This window comes from Cibotium barometz, chromosome 8, assembly GCF_041138505.1.
Source record: "Cibotium barometz isolate CiBa-2024 chromosome 8, ASM4113850v1, whole genome shotgun sequence".
NCBI lineage: Eukaryota > Viridiplantae > Streptophyta > Polypodiopsida > Cyatheales > Cibotiaceae > Cibotium > Cibotium barometz.
In genome coordinates, this window is record NC_141053.1 from 59,312,640 (window position 1) to 59,333,320 (window position 20,681).

General features: G+C 39.7%; 1 protein-coding gene across 1 annotated transcript; it reads left to right on the forward strand.

Annotated features, from left to right (window-relative positions):
- The first annotated feature begins 18,171 nt into the window (after positions 1-18,171).
- On the forward strand, positions 18,172-19,582 carry LOC147636490 (thioredoxin-like protein CDSP32, chloroplastic). Its single transcript, XM_086801950.1, has one exon. The coding sequence runs from the start codon at positions 18,343-18,345 to the stop codon at positions 19,336-19,338; it is 996 nt and encodes a 331-aa protein (XP_086658076.1). The 5' UTR covers positions 18,172-18,342; the 3' UTR covers positions 19,339-19,582.
- The last annotated feature ends 1,099 nt before the right edge of the window (positions 19,583-20,681 follow it).

The window sequence follows — 20,681 nt, forward strand, 5'->3', positions numbered from 1 at the left end:
TTTATTTTATGAGACAACCAGGTCTTGACTTGTGACCAATAGGTTCTTGTGCACTTATTTCTCACATCCAGAGGGGCGACAAGAGCATTGCTATTTTGTCCTTGATGTGCTCATAAGTCTCCGTGCAGACGTGGGTATTGATTCTTGAGTTTGTTGCTTAAATGTTGTCGAGGCAGTAGGTAAGATTGCTGATTGTTTACTTGAACACACTAGCTCTTGTGTTGGTGCTGAATGCACGAGAGTGGTTGAGTGATTTGATTGTTTTTTCTTGGGCCTCCATTTTTGTCGAACTTTAGGTGAAGCTGTTGGGGTTGAAGTCGGTGGTGAGGTTTTCTTCACATTGTTCGATTTTGGCAACTGTATGATGGAATTACCATCATAGTATCCTTGTTGTTGGAGCACATGCACAGGCACCCATCTTTGATGAACATTGTAAACTGGAGGGCGATGTGCTTGGTGTTGAGGCTTTCTTCTTTGTGCAAGCTTAGGGGACTTTGTGATGCACTTGGGGACCCAAGCTTTGGTATTTCTTTGGTAGGACCCTTGTGTGTGGATCAGTGTTTTTTGGTACCCACACTTGATGACTTGGTGGAGTTTTTTGAGGAAATCGCATAGGCTTTTGTGGACTGTGTTGTGGCATACTTTTCTTTTTCCTTGGCCTCCGAGTGTTGCGTTGAGGAAGAGACTTTGACTATCGAGGCACCCAATTTTGATTGACACCTTTATAGGAGCCTTGAGCTACAAGTAGTTGCTTCTCCACCCACATTTTGATACTATTAAGATACCTTGATTGTGGTTGTCTTGTTGTGGTGGAGTTTTCTTTTGGATTGATTTGGAAGGTTTGGGGCCCTCCTTGACTTTGGTTGAGGCTGCAGGTTTGAGACTCATGGGCATTGTTGACGATGATGAGTGTTATATGCACATTATGTGTGCATATACTAGGCGGCTAACCCCACATTGGGCTTGTAAGCATGGGAGCATGGGAACAAGCTCTAGTGGAGCATGGGTTAGGACTAACCTTAAGGGTTAAGGTTAGGGTCCAGGCATCCAAGGGTCACACATGGGAAATGGAGAGTCAAGAGTCACTTGAGGGCCCTCCTATATAATAGGGGCATGGGGCACACTCAAGGGATGGTCTCTTGATGTTATCTTGGAGTCTAAGGCTATGTTAGCTTGAGGCTAGGTTATGATATGATGTTCTCTTGTATAGAGGACTATATCTACTCACCTACCATTTCACACTATAGCTACATGCTGTTGGATTGGAGTTATACCTCTTGATGGTATGGGACATCAAGGTAAAGGTATGATGTACTTCATTATAATTCATGTGTGCATCCCTTGGGCTCGGGGGTGGTCGGGTGGATGAGGTTATGCTTGATTTATGCATGTTTATGTATAACAATTATCTAGAGAGATCTTAGGGTTTTAACAATGGTATCAGAGCAATCTCTAGTTAGTTGTTGTTATTTTTTCTTTCTTATTGTAAAGTTTTGACATTTTTTGAAGTAAATTTTAATATTTACTAAATAAAAATATTATTTTATTGATTTGTGTTGATGATTATCACGTGGATCATTGATATGGTGGTTGGAATGCGTGTTTCTTCTATTCAATGGATGAATCGATGCTGCGGGGAAATTTCGTGAGTTTAAATGCTATTTTTTCCTATTTTTTGTGGTTTAAAATAAGCATTAATGGAAATTTTAACCAAAATACCGCATATTTTATCGCGGATATTTTTGGTAGAATGGATTCCCTGAATTTCTATGATTTTTAGGTTTTTTTTTTAAATTTTAGGGTTTTTTAAGAAAAAAATATTTTTAATGCATTTTTTACGGATTTTCCGCGGATATGCTTTCGATTTGCTGCCAATTTTCTACTAAAATGCAGTGTGGGGCAGTCAATTGATGCATTGAATGGTCTCCCGTGTGCGTGGGACCCTTTTCTCCTCTCAAATTTGAATTTCTCTTCTATTTTTCTCTCACGTGTGTGAACACCCTCTTACAAGGTACTTTTTTGATTAATCTTCTAATCATAATTAAATGATAATTATGATTAGAAAATATTAATTAAAATTGTAAGCAAACTCCTGTCTCTATTAACAGAGAAGGAGGGAGTGGAGAAGAATGGAGTATGAGGGGAATGGAAGAGAGGAGAGACGAGAGAGGAGAGGGCTCTTCCCTCTCCTCCTATTTTCGAAAAGCGATGCGAGGGAGGGGGGGACACTGCAGGATGGCGGGTGGAAAAAAAGCCCCCCCCCATTATTTGTTTTTTTAAAAAACATTGAAGGTTTAAAAAACCTAAAGCTTAATTAAGCTTTAATTTATATAAAAAGAGAGTTTTTTTAATAAAATTCCAAAAAAAGAGCTTTTGAAATCCTTTCAAAAAAGCTTGAAAAAATGAGGAAATATGAGATTTGAGAAAAAAATTCTCTGAATTTTTTTGATATTTTATTTTCTTGAAATCTCTTGGCTTTTCGCATTCTCAGGAAACCTTTTGGCTTTCCGAATTCCGGAAAATCTTTTGACCTTTCGGCTTCTGGAAACTTTTGACCTTTCACATTCCAATTTTTTTTTCTTTTCATTTTCTCGAAATTGTTGGCTTTCCTATTCTGGGAAGACCGTTGGGATTTCAAAAATTTTTGACCATTCGTATTCTAAATGCGCTCGGGATAAATTTAAAATTTTAAAAAATTCTAAGAAATTAATGAAAAATTAGACAAAGGTTATTTTAAATTTTTGGAAATGTGGGGTTGGTGTTTGGCATGTGGTGTGTCCATTTGGGGACCCGTGACCATTCAAATTCCTTTAAAAATATATTTTTTGACCCAAAAAATTTAAAAAATCCATTAAAATTGTAAATTTTCATTGGATTTGAGAATTGTCGGGCGGAATTGAAAATTTCGTGAATGATGGGATTCTCGGAAAAACTAGGTACTCACCTACCATTTCACACTGTACCTACATGCTATTGTTGGATTAATGGAGTTATACCTCTTGATGGTATGGGACATCAAGGTAAAGGTAGGATGTACTTCATTATAATTCATGTGTGCATCCCTTAGGCTCGGGGGTGGTCGGGTGGATGAGTTTATGCCTGATTTATGCATGTTTATGTATAACAATTATCTAGAGAGATCTTAGGGTTTTAACAATCAACCTAATAGTTTTACGGATGAGCATATGTGACTCATTGAGACGTTGATGACTCTATGTTGATATGGGTAACTCGGGACGCTGATAATTCCATGAGCAGATGTGGGGTACATCGGGCCGCCGATGGATACCTGGTTCCTGCTGTTATAATGCCATGTTTTCCTACTTTATTCCAAATGGTTTACAACGAGAAAACTACTTTGAGTATGAATTCCTATGATCATCCGCAGTTTAATGGGCAAACAGAGCATATGAATCAGATTGTAGAGGATATGCTTCGTGCATATGTCTCTAGAAAAGCATCGAATTGGGAAAAGTATCTTCCATGATGGAATTTGCCTATAACAATTTTAAATATACGGCTATTGGTTTTAGTCCGTGCATACTTATGTAGGGTATCAACACAGGGTACCTATTAATGTCGGTCTTAAGGACATCGGCTTGATGCATCGAGGGATTTCTTGCGTGATATGCAAGAAATGCTGACCGAAGCTTGGGATTCTATCAGGAGTGCTCTCAGGATAGGGCATAGTTTTATGCTTATAGAGGATGCTCATCTTCTCAGTTCAGTCTTTTGAACCAAGAGTGTTGGTTTATTTAAAAGTTCCTAAAGACTCTCAGACTTTGTCAATGGAAAAATGCTCAAATTTATCTCCTAGATATTGTGGTCCATTTCGATTTATGCATCGGATTGGCACAATTGCGTATGAATTTAAACTGTCTCCACATGTTAAAGTTCATTCAATATTTCATATCAATAGATTGAAAGGAAAACTGGGAGGTGAGGATAACACAATTACTCCTCAAGAACTCGTTGAAGTCGAAGAATCATCCTATGTTCCACATGAACCTAATAAGGTACTTGAATTCAGGGAAAGGAAACTTTGTAGTTGACTAATCCGTGAGGTTAAAATTAGGTGGAAAGATAGGGAAATAGAGGATTCAACTTGAGAGTCGGTTGAGATTGTTCAGCGCAGTTCTCCTTCTTTTCATTTGCAAGAGTGCAATGTTTTGAGAGAGGGGAAGTATGTTATATGCTCATTATGTGTGCATATACTAGGAGGCTAACCCACATTAGGCTTGTGAGCATGGGAGCATGGGAACAAGCTCTAGTGGAGCATGAGTTAGGACTAACCTTAAGGGTTAAGGTTAGGGTCAGGCATCTAAGGGTCACACATGGGAAATGGAGAGTCAAGAGTCACTTGAGGGTCCTCCTATATAATAGGGACATGGGGCACACTCAAGGGATGGTCTCTTGATGTTATCTTGGAGGCTAAGGCTATGTTATTTTGAGGCTATGATATGATGTTCTCTTGCATAGAGGATTATATCTACTCACCTACCATTTCACATTATAGCTACATGCTATTGGATTGGAGTTATACCTCTTAATGGTATGGGACATCAAGGTAAAGGTATGATGTACTTCATTATAATTCATGTGTGCATCCCTTGGGCTCGGGGGTGGTCGAGTGGATGAGTTTATGCCTGATTTATGCATGTTTATGTATAACAATTATCTAGAGAGATCTTAGGGTTTTAACAATGAGGCTGGAGTCTCTTGTGGAGTGGCTGTTGATGATGACGAGGCCTTTGAGCATGTGGTTATCTTCCTTTCGTGAGGTTTGTCGATGAAGATGCATAGGCTATGGGGCTTTTCCTTTGAGCTCCTTGTTAGAGATAGATGGTTGGGTTGTGAGGACTTCTTCAAGAATAGCCATGGATGCAAAGTTTTGGCATCGATTTTCGTAGGTGAGGATGGGGTTGAAGAGTAGATGCTCTTATGGAGTCGGCTGTTGATGCAGATGGTAGGTCATTGTGCAAAGAGGCTTGTGTGGTGGAAGGGGCTTGTACAAAGGGCCTTGTGTGGAAGAGGCTTGTATTCTTTTTCGTTCAGCATCATAGATATCCATTAAAGTTGGATCATCTTCCTTGCAGTATGGTATTGTCAACTTTTTATCGTTGACCATCATGATAACTCTATCGCTAGCAAAGCACAGTGGTGCTTGGGCAGCAATAAGCCATTTATACTCCAAGATCAAATCTGCTTCCAACACATATTCAACCACAAAAAACTTGCAAGTAAGGCGGTTAGTTGCAATATACATTATATGTTCAAAGTACCCCAAATATGGCATGTTCAAAGTACCCCAAACATGGCATGTTCAAGTACCCCAAACATGGCATGTTCAAGTCTCGTGTAAAGTTTATTCTTTCTGGATGGGCTGTGAGTGTTGGTTGACCTAACAAATTCCATAGCTCGAGGGTCATGAGATTGTGTTCTCGTGTTGGATAAAGCTTTGCTTGAGCTGTGGTGATTTTATTTGACATTTCCAATCCAACTAAAATCCTAGGAATCTTTTCAGTAAGATATGTTGGAAGTTCCATCTCCTGCGAGGTTTCTTCCTCCCGTAATAGTAATTGTACATTGCCTGCACGAGTATTCAAGGTGACTATTTGCATGGATTCATATATTGAATACATTGATTCACTTATCCAAGTTCCACCAAGGATGACATCATACTCAAGGGAATCTAGGGTAACATGGAATGTACAAGTGTCTATTGACATGATGTTATGATAGCGTAAGGGCTAATCAATGCGCGTTTGCGCTTAACATCATTGCCTGTAGGGAAATCTAACCATACCATGATAGAATCTTCCAAAGGAACCATGGATGTTTTAGTTTTTGTTTTAGCTTCAGATCCTGTTTCAATTTCATATTCCCATTCACTTTCATCCTCTGTTTGGCTCTCAGCTTTTTCAAGAGTGCCCAATGCGTACACTGACACACTTGGCCCTCTGACAATTCTTAATGAGGTCTGTTTGGAAACTTGTGAATCCTCACAGTCCTATTTTATGGAGTTCTTTATGTCTTGGTATAACTCATGTTGAGTCCTTAAATGTGCAAGTGCTGATGTGATGCTGGCTTCATCATGAGAGAAGAGCATTCCTCCAAATGAGGTTTTGAGAGATTGTTTTAATCTTATAAGGGAATTATCAAATTCCCCACGTGATTTCTCAAGCGTATAGTTTGTACAATCTATTTCAAATGACTCTTTTGTAGAGAGTATGTCTTCCTCTTGTGAAAGGGGAAGTGGTACGCCTCTGGGCTTTGTTTTTTGGTTGCTTTTTTAGGATTGGCATTATGAAGCTCAATCACAACCGGTGACCCTGTAAGACATTCAACCAAGCTAAGCATGCTCTCTTGAGCTAGCTTTTTGCGTTCCGCATATTTCATGTGATCATTATTATCCATTTGGGGTGGTTGGGTGGGTTCTAGTTTCTTGATTGGTTTATGTGGTGCACTGAGTGAAGAGTAAGAACTTGTTTCATCCTCACTTAGTGATGTACTAGAACTTGTTTCATTTTCTTTCTTTCTTTGGTTTATCACTTTTTCATTATGTTTATCCATGTGACGAGATCGAATTTTCTTTTAGGTTTTTGTATCCTATGTCGCACATATGGATATTGTGGTTTGTGTGGTGGCTTTTGATGTGGATGCTTCTGCATCTTGTATAGCTTTTGGCTCTTCTTGTGTTTATGTCTCCCTTTTGGATTTATGTCCTCTATACAGGCTTCTTTTCCCTATCTTTTAATTCAACCTTGGTTTCAATAGTTTGTTGTCCTTGTTTTTCTTGGTTTTAGAAGGTTTTGTTTTTTGTTTTGGGTTTTGTTTTAAAACACGTTCTTCTACCCATGTTGAGGTATTGTCTTCTGCATTCTTTTTGACTATTTCTCGTGCCTTGGCTTGTAAGCATGTAAGCACATTCAAGGGTACCGTGGCCAATTGCCCGTTTTGTACACTTAAGATGTTAAGAGTTGTATTTTGTGAGACAAGTTGCATCCATTGATGCAACTCGTCTTGGGAAATCTTGAAACATGTGTTCAATGTCACATAGTTCACACATGGGTCGCAAGGGGTCAATGACTATGGGCATGGAAGTATTCCAAACTATGTAGTCTGCCACCTTGTGAGGTCCACGACAATAAAAATACTGGAGTGTTCGATTAACTGCTTCCTAAGCAGTTTCTACCCTTTAGGCTGTTTCTGTTTGGTGCACGGGAGATGGAGGTTTTGAGTCAATTCTTCAAGCCCATCATGAAACATCTCTTCAATTGAACATCGTTTAAATTTTTCCATGACTCACAACGTGAGTCCAAAAGTTTTATTTGAAGGATAAAATCTCTAATGAATTCATTTGGTTGACTGAATAGAGTTCTGTTGCACTCCACTAATCACCTTGTCTGGAAAAGCCATGTATAAAGGATGATTTCAAGGTTTTGAAGTTGGTCTTGATCGCAAGTGCATCAATGTGATGAACCATCGACTAGCTTTTCCCTCTAAGCATAGGTTCAATGCATGTACCTTGGTGGGACAGTTGGGATTTCCAAAGGCTTCACATCTCTGTTCAAACATTTGAATGAATTGAACATGGTCTGTTGTTCTGTCATATTTGCCTATAATTTTAGAAATTTGTACGGCCGTATTTCTATATGAGTCACTGAGGCCGTATGTGAGTGCTATGTTGGAAGAGACTCATTGAGTCCTTGGGCCATCCCCCTTCCTAGTATGTCCAGGGTGTGGGCATCCAAGAAAGGGTTGATACTTATAGGATTTGCAGAAATGTTAGGTAAGGGACCAAAGCCTGATTGGATTGAAGTGATAGGGGGTGTAAAACCCGATGGCACGCTTGTTATAGGCATAGCCAATGGTATTGGGAGGTGCATTTGCGACATAGATCTCAATGGCTCGAAGATGTCAACCATTGGGTTCAGTCCTTGTGTGATCCTTGGCAATCCCTCTATCGTGGCCATGTTAGTGCCTAAATGCTCCTTAATGAGAAAACATATTTTTTTTAACTTTTTATATTCTCCCATGGCCCCCATTACAGCCTCAAGAGAGGCTTGGTATACTCTTCGTTGGGTCAAATGGGTGTCCGTTCGCCCTAATTAGCTTAGGCGCTATACGCATGTGAACGACCTTAGAGATAATTTTCGGAAAAAGCATATGCTAGTACCTTCCTCCTAGATGGAAGAGGAGGTCCTAAAGCCTATTTTCCATCACTGTGTCAAGACAAAAAAAAAATTGAAAATTTTTTTCTTGTTTCATAGCACGTTTTTGAGGGTGTTCCAAAAGGAGTTTTGAAAAATTCTATATGAGGGACTTGTAGTATTTTTGGAGTACTACAACTTTTTTTCCCTAAGTCATTTGTGATTTTGTCGTTTGGACCTCAAAAAGTAGCTCGAATATGGCTCGTCGTCGTTGTCGTGCTATTTTTTAAACGATTTTTTGTGGTTTTTGGGTTGTTTTTTGCCTCGATTTCTAGGTCGAATTTTGAGACTGCTGGTCGAAGGCCAAAATGGTTGATTTTGACTTTGGACGACGGAGTCCAAAGTCGAAGAGCTTGATGTCAGCTTTTCGATGAGCCCTAGAGTGCCTTCATCGGATATACGGTTTAGGAGATTGAGCCTCCAAACAGGGGTGTTTTCCAGAGTCTTTTATTTATTTATTTGCCGATGGACCCCTTTTCACACCGACGAACTTTAAGGGTTTTATAAATTTTAAATTTTAATTTTTTTAATTTAATTTAATTTTTCCCGTGAACTCAAGTTCCGTGAAGTTACAAAAAATGGTTCACATCATGAACCAGACTTCATAAAATATTAAATTCATTTTTTTAATGTGGTTCCCGAGGACGTTGGCCTTTTGGGCATGAACTCAAGTTCCGTGAAGTTGTAGAAAATGGTTCATGCCGTGAACCGAACTTCACGAAATATTAAATTTGATTGATTGATTGATTGATTATTATTATTATTTGGAGTCTAGTGGAAAATACAAATTTCCCTTTTTGGGGGGAATATTTTTTTGAATTTAAAATGAAAGGGATATGGGCATTTTTCCAAAAAGGTAAGGGAGAATTAAAAAAATCAATCTTTTAATGACACCCCTTACACCCTTCATAAATGACCCCCAAAATGGACAAATTGACAACTCATGAGCATCTACTCATTGAATGCTCATTAGCCTTAATGAGTTATGTATAAAAGCAATTAAAAATTAATCCTTTCACTAATAAAGCTTTCCCTCTCTTACACTAATCAAGGACTCTAATTAACGACTAATCTCTAATTAATTCACACAATTGAGCACATCATTGGAAAGAGCAAGGGAATGCTAATCTTTGTGCATCAATAAATGTGTAAATTAATCTGCGCCAAAAATGTTATCACTCACCCTAACCCTCCTTGAAACACATTCAAAAAGAGATTACCTGGTGAACCACAACTGTCGTGAGAGGATCTTTTCAATGGCCGAGCTCATAACCCTTGAGGTCTCCAAGCTCTACAACTCCTTGAGAAGTAATTCCACCTCGCCTCCCGCGAGTGTTGTCACACCGCCGCGTTACACTATGGGTCCTCGTCCCTCCTCTCATCTCACTTCACTCACACACACTCACTACTAGCATGCATTAGGGAGAGAGATTAGCAAGAGCAAGACTCAATTGCACAATGGGAGAGTATGTTGTATTATGAAAGAAATTCACTTAAATACATGGCCATAAGTGTTCACACTCACTTAAATTATGGGCTGGCTGGGCACTTTAGGCTTAAAAGAGGCCTAATGCAATCACAATGACTACTCTCATAATATATCCATGAAGTACATCACTTAGGAATTCATCCTAACTTGTTACAACAGGCTCTTGAAGCAGGAATGGCCATAAATACTCCGTCATCACACATTACGGGCGCCCATCCAAGTTGTAGCTTTGGATACTATTGCTTCATATCTTGAATGTATGACCCTTTGATGTATCTACTGTGACTCCTTGATGTAAGATAATGTTGGTAGCTCTTGTTAACCCTAGAATTAGGTTAATAGTTGCATTGATCATCTTGATACTTGGCACATGAGTTTCGGTCAATGTAACCTCATAGTTTCAATGCATAAAACTCATATACCCTTGCTATAAATTCATGTGAAACAACCCAAGAGTTGCCAACCAATTGCATCCCAAAACAACGTCAATGATGGGACCCATATCTATACAAGTGAATCAGCCTTGCAACAAGTGTAATCATTTGTGAGAATAAACCTCACATCCTTGCATACCATTGTGCAATCCATCTTTGTTCCATTAGCCACTGGAACCTCATGCCACAAAGATAAAGCTACAGACTATAATTTGAGTCTCCACATGGATTTGGTGTTGATAAAGCTATGTGTGCTTCCACTATCAATCAAAACATGTTCCATCCTTCCATTAATGCACATGCCTTCAACCTTAATGTATTTTCTCCTTTGCAACCTTAATGTATTTTCTCCTTTGCAACCAGCATTAGGCATCACTTGAGATATTGCATAGGGTAGCCATATTGTCTTTGTCATAATAAGCACACATAGGTAATAGTAATCCATCATCATAGTTAACATCTCCCTTCTTTAATCCACACAGATCAAAAGGAAATTCACCATCCTTCTCTATATCCTCAACTTCGTTGTTGGCATCTTCAAATTACTCCTCATATTCATCCACATCCTCCTTAATATCTTTATGGCAAGGTTCCATGAGAATCATACTTAGGGTAATCTTCTTAGCCTTACAAACCTTCCAATGATTCTTGTTCCATTTGTCATCGCACTTGAAGCACAAGCCCTTTTCCTTCAAATCATTTTTAATATATGATCCTCTCCAATACCCTTGCTCCTGTTAGATGCTTTCGCATCAACTTGCTTCCCATCACCATTTGGAGGTCAAGGAAAAGAATTTCCAAATTTGAAATTTCCTCGTCCACCTCTTCCATAGACGGTTGGGAATCTAGGAGGACCCGTGTGATAAGCAACTCCACTTGAAGATTTCCTCGTCCACCTCTTCCATAGACGGTTGGGAATCTAGGAGGACCCGTGTGATAAGCAACTCCACTTAAAGATTTGCCCAAAGTTGAAGTGCCAATATCAGCCCTAAATCTATGCCTTGATCCACAAGCATGTGTATACTTTGCCTCATAGATCTCCGGGAAGCATGACCTCCTAGATGGTTTCAGGCCTTTGAGCATCCAATCAACCTTGGTGCTGTTTTGTAGCCCTTTGATAAACTTCCTCACTTTTTACTCCTCACTCAAGATTTTCGCATGAAGTGAAAACTTCATAAACTTGTGCACATAGTCCTTGACATTTTCCATTTGAGTGAGATCATCCCATTTCTCCACCATCCTTGATCCATTGAGGGCTGAAAGAAAGGTTCTCCTCATCTCATTCTTGAAATCATCCCAAGTAGTGATCAAATAGTCATGAGTATTGCCGCCACCATGCATGGGTATAACTTTCTAGATGCAAGTAGCAAACAAAACCTTGGCTCTATCACTACAAGGACTAAGTTCAAAGTAAAGCTCCATCTTGTCAATCCATTCTTCAAACTCCTCATTGGTTCAACCTTAGCCCTTGGGCTTAGTAAAAGTCAACTTGTCCTTCTCTCCGTTAAACTCATCTTCATTCCCACCTCGATGATGAACATGTGGTCTATGCTCTATTGTTCTAACATGATTTCCCCCAAACTCATTGAAGTGATGAGGTCTACCATGACATTTGTCCTTCACTCCCTTCAAACTCCTCATTAGTTGAGCCTTCACCCTTGAACTTAGTAAAAGTCAACTTGTCCTTCACTCCCTTAAACTCATCTTCATTCCCACCTCGATGATGAACATGTGGTCTATGCCCCATTGGTCTAACATGATTGCCCCCAAACTCATTGAAGTGATGAGGTCTACCATGATTAGGTTCCATCCCACTGAAATGATGACCCATCTCATCAAAGCGACGAGTACTCATGTGTGAAGGATGATGAACCATCTCATCAAAGTGTTGTCCACTCATGTGTGTGGATGATTCCAATTTCCATTCACCCTTAATTCTTCCAAAACTATGCCTTTGCTTTTGTCCATATTTCTCCCTTGCATTGATGAAACCCCATTCATAGGACAATGCACAGGCATACCGGGCATACTTGTTCCACCTTGATGCATCAATGACGGAGGCATCTTGTCCTTTCCAAGAATAGACCCATGATTCCCATCAACATGGTGCATACTAGCTTGAGGAGTATGCAATGCATTTGCATGTGAAGGTTCCGCAAAAGATCCATAAGCTTGTAGCCCCATTGGTGGAAAAGTGTTTCGTGCATATGGATGCAACAAAGGTCCACCGTAAGCTTCTTTACCTTTATTCACATCTTGCCTCAAGCTCAAGATCTCATTATGGAACTCCTTGCTCTCATAGAGTCAAACTTGTCCACCATGAACTAAAATCTTTGGTACATCCTTTCGATCATAGTTTGCATGAGATACATCATGTTTCATGTCCCCGCCTTCTTTAGGTATTTATGAAACATTTACCTCTTGACGTACCCCTTCATTGACATTGCCACTAATTTCTTCTTGCATAGGTCCTTGAGCATCCTGATTTGCTTCTTTGTCTTGCTTTTGATGTGCCCACTTCATACTTAAGAGCTTCCTTGTAGTTCCCCTTGTTGAGTTTGGTCTTCGGCTCAAAAGACGTTTGGAAGGGTTCCCAAACTCCAAATTGAATGGTCTTTAGCTCTATAGAGAGGTATTTCAATGCTCTATCCACATATGTATTTGCATTTGACTTGGGCAACCCTCTGCTATTCTTTGTTTTTTTTTAAAAAGTTAACTTTAACACCAAAGTGTCCATATCTCGATCAAACGAAGGCCGATTTTGGAAGTATTTAGCTTGATGGAATTCTCTAAAACAAGCCCTATGCATCCAGGTCAATGCCTTGACCACATTTGATTGGCAACCATCCTTTGTTTTGACCCCTTTGACTAGTCAACTATGGTCATTTGACTAAGTCAACAGTGCCAAAATCAAGAGCCTTTTTTTTGTCAAGGAGCTAATGGTATGTGCATTGTCCCAACATGCTCAAATCTCCAACTTAATTATGTGTTTTTGATTGGGCACCCCTTTTGCCTTGCGGGGGAGACTTACTGATTGGAGAAACAAAGTTGGAATGGAGCACTTGAGGGCTCCAAATGTAGCCCTTGGAGAGTAGAATGAAGCTATTAAAACACCTTGAAAATAGCCCCAACCTTGAAATTAGGTTTTAGCAACACAACAAAAAGCTATCAAGATTGTCTCCAATTGCTATCCACACTTCCCCTTTGCATTGTTGATAATGTCTCGGACCCATTCAAAGGCATGCACCACATTAAGAAATTTTATCTTGGGTATCCAAATCTAATCTCAAGTGCCTTGCATATGCGTTTTTTTTACAAAATAATTGACAGCACCTCCTTTGTATTTGTAACAAAATCTCAATATAAACTCAATTGAAATTCATTTGCAACACTATATCCATTGCTTGCCAAATCTTTACCCATCAAAATGAATCCATTAAGAGCACTTGGAATTCAATGTAGCGCGTTGAAGCTTGCCGATCTCGTGACCAAGATCTTCCAACCCCCTTACTCAAGTTTGAAATTTGAAAGCAAGGGCTTGGGCTAAGTCTTCACCACCATAGTACCTAATCCTCTTCCTTACCGCTTTACCCCACGGCACTCATGATAAAGAAGATTCAAGAAAATTCTCCCCTTGGCCTCTCCGTCTATATGCCAAGGTACCCTCACCACATATCTAGCTTTCTAGTTATGCAAAGATGAATTAAAAGCTTAGAAATGGATGAGAGTAAAGATCACATACCAATGGCGTTTATAAAAACATGCCAAATGATTATAACATCAAGATTCACTAGCTTTATGCCTCCCGTATGAATCCGGTACACAACCTTTCACCATGAGCTCAAAGAAACACATAAAAGGCATCTCAAAGAAGCATAAACATGTCTCATTTGCAACATCATTCATCCAAATAGCTCAATGTACTCCTCTATCCACCAGTTATGCATCAATCAAGACAATATAGAGATATAATTGGCATTTGAATCATCAATTTGATATAGAGATATAATTTGGCATTTGAATCATCAATTTGATATAGAGATATAATTGGCATTTGAATCATCAATTTGATGTGGATTTAAATGCAATCCCATGTTTACATGTATGGCCATCAAGTTGATGTGGATTTAAATGCAATCCCATGTTTACATGTATGGCCATCATGACAACCCCATACAATCAAGAAATGGCATGGCTCCATTACTCATGTATCTTGTAAGCTCCATTACTCAATGGAGCTTACATGATGAAGAGTAATGCTTTTATTGAAAGATGGTTCTCTCTTTTACTTTCTTGGTGGAATAATGTATTAACTTCAGTCCAAAGAAAACGAAAAGCTCACCATTGTTCCAAGCTTTGCAAGACTTGAGAGACCATCCAAGAGAAAGGAACCATTGAGAAGCCATTCAATTGAAAGCAACCATTGGAGACCTTATGTGAAGCAATGGCAGTGGTTTACCCTAAAAACGCAGCTTCAATGGCGCTGAAAGAAAACGTGCAGCCACCATTGGTGGATTCGTGCTACAATCCACCTCCTAGACTCCCAATGATCAAGTCTTTTGCTTGCTTAAGCTTCTCCAAGCTTAGTCAAGCTTCTTGTGACCTTGAAGCTCCACATTGAAGAAGAAATAAGCACGAACGGCAACCAACGCATCTTCGGCCATCAAGCGACCTTCACAACCCTCAAAGGTGACTTGAACTAGATATTTGTGAAGCTCTTGATGTGCCTATGAAAAACCCTAAGTCAATGCCAGTGCTAAGCAACAGATTGAAGCCCTATTTCCTTCAAGATCAAGCAAGAAGAAGAGGAAGATTAAAACGTTTTTGGATTGGCACACTAATCAAGATTAATAGTTTTCCCCAAATTTGGTCCCATGATTTAAAATTAGGGACACATCCCTCAAAATTTGGTCCTATGTCATCCCATGACCCCAAAACTTAGGAAAGGTGAATCAAAATATCAATTCGACTCAAACAAGATCATCATGTCCACATTTCTTAATCAAGAAAATCAAGGAATCCAAGAATTCCTCAAATTTTCTTGAAACTAAGATGGAAATGGATCAAAGACATAGCTCTAATATCAATGAAAGAAAGTTTTATCTAGATTAGCTTTGATTTAGCCTAATTATCCTTGGATTAGCCTAGGTTTAAAGAGAAGAGAGAGTAATATTATGATGGTTATCAAAAAGGTACCCAAAATATGGCATATGTGACCTATATACATGACATTTGTAACTAAGTGGAATGGTCTCATATGAATAATGGGCCCAAGGCCAATTGACCATGCCTATGGACAACACTTATGATAGTGTGAAAGGGGGGTCATTGAAAGGGGGGTCATGTATATAGATCATTTATGCCATATTTTGGGTACCTTTTTGATAACCATCATAATACAAGTCAATTACTCTCTCTTCTCTCTAAACCTAGGCTAATCATCTTAATCTAGGCTAATTAGGCTAAATCGAGGCTAATCTAGATGCTACTTTCTTTCAGAATTTCTCAAATTACAGAGTGATTTTTCATGAATTTTTTTGGCGTGACCTTCTTTGGTTTTCGCACCGTTGTTTCGCATGATTATGTGGTTTCAACCGCGTGATTTTTTAAAGTTTTTTCACATGTGCATATCTCTCATGTGCCCTTGATGTGATTATCTCTTTTTTGTTTTCTCGAGTTTTTATAATGGCTTTTGGGATCTTGTTTGTATGGTAGGGGCATGGTTTTGAACTAATTAGTTCACATAATTAAGCACATCTTTGGATCGAGTAATGAATTGCTAAGGCATGTGTAATTGCCTAATGTGTGAATTAACAAATAATGAATGATTAATTAAGCTCCTAGTAATGGGCTCTTCTTTTATGCACAAGAAAGCTAGAATCCTTAATTTTATGAGTCATGTGTGTTAATTTGGTATTAATAATGCATCAACATGCACTCCTAGTCTTTTTTTCTAAGCTCACATTAACCCAACAACCACTAAAACCACTAATGTTTTGGAGTTTTGTACTCTTTCTCTTCATTAATCACTTTCCTAATGCAAGAAACCAATATAATTATGAAAATTAAAAGTTTTTATGGTTTTTAAATTTTCTATGATGATTAAGCTAACTATAATAGAATCTACTCAAATACATCAAAAAGCTCATTGGAAGTGTAAAAATAGCATCTAAAGTCTATGTAAAAATTACAAAAGAGAGCAAAGCTTTCATGAAAATTCTTCCTAATGCTTAATGTAATGCAAATGATGCATTCTAAGCTTAGATTAACCTATGTGCATGCTAAATGAACAATTTAAATCAATCTAAACATAAAAATAATAATAAATTAAGCCAAAAATTAAGCTAGAACACATCCTTTTCAAAACAAACAAGTAGACATCACCTTAGAGATGAAGAAAGTTGGTAGGGAATATTATGTCTCCAGAGTAAAAAGCTAGGTCACCTGAAAAAACAGATGCATCTTTACCTAGATATTGTGTGCATGTTAGTAAAAAATGTAAACATGAGAAAATCCAATGACCGCTTGTTGCTAAACTTGGTAACATAAATGGAAGAGAAGGTTAACTAGGCAATGACAGTCTCCATAAACATGGTGACTTGAGCCTAAAAGATAGTTTCATTAGGAGGACACTTAAAGATGGTCAGACATTTAAAGGAAGTGCTTATGAATAAGGAGGACCTAATGCCTTTTTTTTAAAAAAAATTATCAAGGAAGATTCGATGCTCTATTATGTTGAATCATAGGAAAATACATGGTGGATTACTACTTTTCACATTTCAAATAATAGAATGGTACTTATGTGCATACTTATTGAAAATAAAAAAATGTATGTATGGATGTAAACAAGGAGCAAGGGCACTATTTGATGTCCCTTTTGTAAATCAAAGTGCATCATATAATCAGCCCAACAACAAAATCAAATGTGTATCAAGCATGGGACCATCTTACTTACAATAATAGAAATCCCTTTCTATTGCCATAAGATCATAGCAAGGTATAGTTATAAGGCCAAATGCAAAAAAGTATGATCAACCACCATCGTTCTTGAAGCTAAGTAGTGAAATCATTAGCTTATGTGGAGCAAGCACTCAATCTATTAAACAAAAAAAGAGAGAGGATACTAGAGTGTTGCTAACAAGGATGCCATGCAATTGTTACTCATAAATAGAAAATGATGGGCAACTAGAGTGTTGCTAACAAGGATGCCATGCAATTGTTACTCATAAATAGAAAATGATGGGCAACTAGACATGGGATGGGTGCTAACAACTCAACCTATCAATGGAAGGCACCCCTAACTATAAAACCACAAAAGCTACCATGTTGCTAACAAGGATTCATAAATAGAAAATGATGGCAACTAGACATGGGATGGGTGCTCACAACTCAACTTGTCAATGAAAGGCAACCCTAGCTATAAAATGTGCAAATGCGCTACAATGAGGATCTCCTCAAGCCCCTTTTGAGTTTTAATGTTTGTGTGTGTCCTGCACTCAACTCCTTTGACCTTCCAAATGCTTAACCGCAATATGGACACACATCGATGAGAACCGATAGATGTGGAAACTTACGTGTAAGCCTTTGCAATGGAGAGATTGAGTAGGTAGGGTGGTCGAGGGATCTAGGGATGGCTTCACAATAGTCCTGAGGAAAGCACCCAAAGGCCTTGTCCATTATTGTGGGCTTGTGCGTCCTCCGATGATAATCGATTCACAAGCCCTTTGGTGGACACACATTATAACATTATAACTGTTATAATTTATGTCTCGCAATGTTACCTATATCACCAATTGTTTGTAGACCAAGTGGCCATCAAATACCTTTTTGCCATTTTAAAGATATTTAAAGCGCAATTTTATTATATGGAGGGTTCACAAGAGCATGCCAGCTCTCTTTAAATATTGTCCTCTCTCTCTAAATGACCTACCAACCTTGGTGGGATGAAGAGACGTCGACACGTACGTCGGGGAGGGGTGAGCTTTTCGTGACCACACAAAGGTAATCTGATTTTCTATCAAAGCAATTTGGGAAGATCCGGGAATGTGAGCAGAAGGATACCCCTTTCGCCTCACCTCTCCTTTTGAAAAGGAGGGGAAGCTAGGAGCTCCACACGATTCTCTCTCTCTCTCTCTCTCTCTCTTGCTTGTCTTCTGCACTGTAGCGGAAGGAGCGAAACTCCGCCTGCCCCCCTTCCACATCCATCATGTCTAGCCGCTTAATGACCATGTCTCTGGGTTCCTCTAGAACTGTAACTGGAATAAGCAATGAGACACCTTTTGTGGTCTGTCCGCCTGCATCAGTCTCACCGACGCGGCCTCCAATGAAGGCTTCTGTTTGCGACGGGAGTAGTGTAATTGAACGCCTTCAGAAGAGGGGTTTCATGCATTGGAGACCTACCAGAAATGGAAGGAGTTTGCGCTCTACATTAGCCCCCCCTCTGGTGGCTATGGCGGCAGCGAGCACAGCTCAACCGCAGTATGTGGAGCGGTCCAAATACGAGCAAGATGCGAAGGTGATGCAGGTGCACACTATCCAGCAGTTTGATGAAGCGCTGGAAGCCGCCAAAAGCAAGCTCGTGGTGGTGGAGTATGCTGCGAGCCACAGCGCAAACAGCAGAAAGATATACCCATCTATGGTGGAGCTCAGCTTGACATGCCACGATGCGGTCTTCATTCTAGTGATGGGGGATGAGTCGGCAGAGACCAAGGAGCTCTGCAAGCGCGTGGGCATCGAGAAAGTGCCCCATTTCATCTTCTACAAGAACAAAGAGATCATCCATGAGGAGGAAGGTATAGGGCCGGATGAGCTCTTGGGCGATGTGCTCTACTACGGAGACCCAGACGCACCCATTTTGCAGCTTCACAGCAAGAAAGAGATGGAGGAGCTCATCGAAAAACACTCTGAGGATGGCAAGCTGCTTGTTATAGATGTGGGGCTCAAGCACTGCGGCCCCTGTGTGAAGGTCTACCCAACGTTCGTCAAGCTTGCCAAGAAGATGAAGGACACCGCTGTGTTTGCCAGAATCAACGGGGACGAGAATGATGGGCTGATGCAGCTCCTGAAGCAGATGGATGTCGTGGAAGTGCCCACCTTCTTGTTCGTCCGTGACGGGAAGCTCCGCGGCCGATACGTTGGCTCCGGCAAAGGCGAACTTGTCGGAGAAATCCTCCGCTATCAAGGCGTTCGAGTGACTTACTAAAAGTATTCTCTTTTCTATATGGCATCACCATTCATGGTGTTATCCTCATATCGTCCTGGTGCCCTTCTTAGATACACACAAGATATCTTGTGGAGTTCTTCATGCCTATGGTGCCTCCTAGACTAGGAACTAGAGTCCCCTCCTTGAAGCATACCTTGCTGGCCTCAAAGTATATGTCAATAGCTTTAACTTGGGGATGTATGTACATGTGCTAATACTTAATATGCAAGTATGTTTCATCAATCTCCCAAGGCTTGCTTTTGTTCTTGCTTGTATATAGTGGCAACAAAACTCTATTCATCTGCTTGTGCTTGTAGGTGTCGTGGTGCATTCACATCTATAGTAAAAAGAAAGTACACGCTTTTGAAGCACATGCAGAAAACGCACTCACATTGTTTTCCAATAACTTGCACATCATTTCTTGCTAGTAATTCACGATCTAAGTGCTTGAATTTGTGTTCCAAAGGAGTATGCCATGGTGGAATCTTTTCTAGCTCGGCGATGAGAGCATTAAGAGAGGAAGGAACAGTTCCAAGTCCAAGAAGTGACCCCAGTTTTGGCAAGCTAGGAGCGGCCAAAAAAAAGAGAGAGTTATGCATGCCATCTATGCCATAGCCATCCTATCAAAATGTATGACCTTAGAGGGATTCAATCCTGTAGTGTCTACCTTGAAACCTCCCAGAGCCATCACTTGAAGGTCTAGAAAGTAGGATTGCTAGAGGAATCCAAAAGGATTTTAGGCTTGCCGCCGTGAGTGAGGAGAAGGCATTCTTCTCAAAAGGACCAAGGACTAATCAAGGAACTAGGAGCAAAGGCACGTGGCACTACTGCAGGAAAGTAGGACATATTGCTAAAGATTGTTGGCATAAAAGGCGGGCCGAAGAGGCCAACATGATGGTCAAAGAAGAACATGGCAAAACGAGGCTTCTCAGGAAGGAAGCAACTCTTCTAGTGCATTGTAATAAAAGGACATGGCTCTTACCTTGTTTTGTAACCCAACCTCCCATGTGTAAAATGTCAAATCAAGCCTACTTGTAGCTCATTAAGTAGCTCAGATGGACCACTCCAATAAATGACTAGGAGTGTATGTACGATGGTGTATGTATGTAAGGTGACATACCCTCATCACATTGAGGGGGAGTGATGTGGGTGCATCAATTATATATCAAGGGCGAGCTATGCAAGCTTTGGGAAAAGATAGGAGGTGGTTTTAATATACCAACTAAGCATGGAGAAGGTTCAAGTGTGAATAAACAAGGTCCAAAATGTTAAGAATCATGGATCAAGCTCTCCTAATGACAAGACATCTACCTAGTCATAAATTAATCTTACAATAACGATAA